This window comes from Rattus norvegicus, chromosome Y (genome assembly GCF_021556685.1).
Source record: "Rattus norvegicus strain SHRSP/BbbUtx chromosome Y, alternate assembly SHRSP_T2T, whole genome shotgun sequence".
Lineage (NCBI taxonomy): Eukaryota > Metazoa > Chordata > Mammalia > Rodentia > Muridae > Rattus > Rattus norvegicus.
Genome location: NC_141555.1, coordinates 64,332,583 through 64,336,239, shown reverse-complemented (window position 1 = coordinate 64,336,239; position 3,657 = coordinate 64,332,583). Strand labels below are relative to the sequence as shown.

At 45.1% G+C, this 3,657-nt stretch overlaps 1 protein-coding gene across 1 annotated transcript; it reads right to left on the bottom strand.

The window, feature by feature from the left end:
• Positions 1-1,207: 1,207 nt before the first annotated feature.
• On the bottom strand, positions 1,208-1,810 carry LOC147998067 (Y-linked testis-specific protein 1-like). Its single transcript, XM_087601433.1, has 2 exons — positions 1,570-1,810; positions 1,208-1,338 (listed from the first exon to the last, which is right to left on the bottom strand). The coding sequence occupies exons 1-2, from the start codon at positions 1,808-1,810 to the stop codon at positions 1,208-1,210; spliced, it is 372 nt and encodes a 123-aa protein (XP_087457559.1).
• Between the last annotated feature and the right edge of the window lie 1,847 nt (positions 1,811-3,657).

The following is a 3,657-nucleotide window of genomic DNA, read 5'->3' as shown; positions in this document are numbered from 1 at the left end:
TCCCATTAAAATTACTTTTTATTGATCATACAAAATAATGGGCTTCATGATACTTTCAGGAATCGATAGATTTAAACTGAGTTTGGCAATCACTACTCTTGAGTTATCCTCGACAAAATGTCCTCTGGGGAAGCCTCCACCTCACATCCACCTTCTGTAGTGATGTCTTGGCTGTACTTTAAGGAACAAAAGAGACCAATATGGATGTGGCCCAAGTTCAACTCATTCTAGACCCTTTCTGTTCTTCCTGGTCTCCTGCTTCACTTTTTAAGAACTCCATTTGGAATTCCTGCATCCCTCAGTGTCCTCTACTCCCTCATGTGTTTTTAGTCTTTCTTCCAAATCACCATCAATTTAATCTTTTTACCCTCATCCTGGTCTCTTCTCTGCATGTGAAGGTTGGATATATTTGAAAAGATGACTTTAGGGGCCTGGAGAGATGACCAATGGATCAAGAGCTCATCTGCTTTGAAAGAGGACTTGGATTTGTTCTTTGAGCTCATGTCCAATGGCTCCCAACCACCTTTAATTCCAGCTCCAGGGGACCTGACTATTCTTGTGTCTGTGATCTCCTGTGTTCATGCGCTGCCCCCACCCACATAATTAAAAATAATACATCTACAGATGAAAAACAGGTTTCATTAGGTTTCGTTAGTCAAACAATCCCCAACCTTCTCTGATTCTCAGTCTGCTTGGATCAGTTTATTGGGTTTCCCCTTGAGTTCCAAGACCACCTCCCTGTTCCCTGCCCCTCTTTCCCCAACTGTCTGTTTCTCCCTCAAACTTCACCTCAGAGAGTCTATCTATGTCTGGCCCCTCTCCACTGCTTCCTAAACATGCATCTTTTTCCCCCGTGCTATCCCTGCTCCTCTAAGCCTCATCTCCAGTTCTTTTCTCTCCCTAAAGACCAGACCAGCTCAGTCCTCTTTGTTTTAGCCTACGTGACATCAGACTTGCTGTTCACAGCCTTGACCTTTCCGGATTCCTCTCCATGTTCCATGCACCACAGCCCGTCTCCTCCACCAAAGTGTTCACACACAACATGTCAAATCGCACATTTTAATTTTTAGAGCAAAAACAAATTCCACTGGAAAAGATACTGGGGTTGTCAAAGGCCCTTGTGAATCTGAAACACAGAAAAACAAACAATTTTCCCCCAATCCTATAAATTCCCCATCTATGTCCCCCACACTTTGTGAATTTCACCTTAATGGATCTTTTCCACCAGATTAGAGACGTAGATGTGGACGTCGCCATCAAACTGATGAAGTACACGGAAGGCTTGGCTGGAACTTGAATTCACCATGATACTTAGATTCCGTTCATTAAAATGTTGCTCTATATTGAAAAGCACACTCATACAAGCATGTCCCATTGGGAACTCACTGAATTCGCCTAGAAATTTTGATTCCATTTGTGAAAAATTTTCTATATCCCGAACAGTCCACTTATTACTACTGCGGCCTATTGGCAACTAAGCGAATTCACCATGTTACTCAGATTCGGCTCACCAAATGACTTGGCCGATCTATTTGGACCTGTTGCTTCTGGTGAACTGCACACATTGACCTGTTAAGATGTCACTGTCAACGTCTGACTTCACCTCTGCTGGAGGAGTCTCTGGAATGATACGGAGGTTACCTTCTGTGTAATCATCCAGGAGCTGGTAGATGTATAGGACTGGATCTTTCTCGTAGGTGATGTAAAACCAGTCCTTCATGATCGGCACCTGGGCTAGGACCACCCCCCTCCAGTTGTTCTTAGAGCCATGTTTGCCCTCAAATTTATGCTCCACAGCGCGGCCAACCATGGCATTTGCGAGATGGGCGTCTTTCACTTGAGGAAACACTACTTTGTGAGTCAAGATCTTAAGCTTTAAAATCCTCTCATCGCTGTGATGTGCCAGGCCGTAGAAACAGTCAATTCTGTCATACTTGACCAGATAGAGAGAGGGATTTGTTGGCAGTTGATCTAGAACGATGGCCGTCCATTGGGTGACGGCTCATCACCTTCCTTCCATCCGTGAGAAATTCTGCAGCCCACAATGTCCTCAGGGCCTGGGGGGAAGGCCTCCTCCTCCTCCGCTTCTGGAAGGATGGTGTGCTCATCCTCCTCAGAGACATCCTCTTCTTCTTGGCTGTAGACCTAGTGTGGTAGGCCACGACATCCTGGTCCACTGTCTTGAGTCTATCGTTCTGTGTTCAGGCCTCATACTTGCCCGTGGCCTGGGTTTGAAGAGCTCGCCTGCTTAAACCAGACACAATGCTGGTGCCTCTGTCATGTGACTGCCTGCAAGAACAATGGGGTGGGGTGGGGAGGGCGCTGGACCAAGGCTCTTGTCTAAGAGAACTTTGGAGCAGGTGAGGAAGGCGATGGTAGACAGGGTTGAGCATCGGAATCTAATTCTGTTGTAATCAGAAGTTCATAGGAGGGCTGGGCAATGGTGGAGCACACCTTTAATTCCAGCACTCAAGAGGCAGAGGGAGGCAGACCTCTGTGAGATCAAGGCCAGCCTGGTCTACAGAGTTAGTTCCAGGATAGCCAAAGCTACCCACAGAACAACCCTGTGTCAAAAATCAAAATCTAAAGTCCAAAGGGAAATGAACAAATGGTTCTCTACAGCTCAGAATAAGATATTCAGACACATTTCTTCAGCCCGAGGCACTTTGCCTCTGCTGAGGAACCTCTCCTTGAATGGGTAGGTCAGTGTGGGATTAAGTATCCCTGTCCCCACTTTAAGCAAGCAGAACAGAGAAAGGATAGCAAAGGAGCCAGAAGGGTGGCCACACTCCTCTTCTACCCTCTTACTATGAGCTATCAACTGGCTTTCACACCCCGCTGTGAAGATAGTGAACCCACCTTCAGGGGAGTCTAGCGCCCCCAAGTGGAAGAGAAGCGCAACCTCCGCCCAGTGCGCTGTGACATCATCCAGGCTCTGCTTACGTCATAGAAGCCCTCTCAGCCCAGTTCCTTCCCTAGTTACGCTTAGAAACTTCCAGTTCTAGGGTTTAGCTTCTCATATAGCCTCCTGGAGACCCAAAATAAACTCCCCACCCAAATATTCTGATGACTCCAGTCACATTCTGCCCAAGTAGCTCTTTTCATGCATTTTTTTTCCTGAAAAAGTCTTTGTTTTCTGAGTCACCAACATCCTTGGTGGTGATTTACCCAGCTCCTATCTTTCCTTTGGTTATCTTTAAGTCATTCTCCGTATCGGAAATATTGCTAGTCTCTCTCTCCGAGGCAGGCCTCTGGATAGCACAAAAAAAATTAGCTTTATCAAAACCCACAATTAGAGGAGGGCCATTTTTATTCACAGAAAGCTAGAATTTGACAGGATTAAATACCTTGTATTGAAGTCAATGGCAATCATGAATTATGGATTCTTTGCAAAGAGCGAGGAAAAATTAGCTCCTGGACCTGCTTCCAAAGTCAGGATAAACTGATGACAAACCCGATATCGACCAGTCATATTTTAAATGTCTTTAAATTTTACCAGCACTTCTGGATATAAGGAATTTATTAGATCAAATGCAGCAAAACAGGATGAAATAGATGAGGTAATTTTGTTTTTGAAATATGGGTAGACAGAATACTGGATGCAAGTAAGTATGGAATTTACCTGTAAATTAGAGGGCACTTTAATTGTTTGTGTCA

Coding starts and splice junctions, on each gene's coding strand:
- LOC147998067 (XM_087601433.1), bottom strand. CDS start 1,810: ATGGTTGGCCGCGCTGTGGAGCATAAATTTGAGGGCAAACATGGCTCT. Junction 1,339..1,569: donor TGACAGTGACATCTTAACAG/GTCAATGTGTGC, acceptor TTTTCAATATAG/AGCAACATTTTAATGAACGG.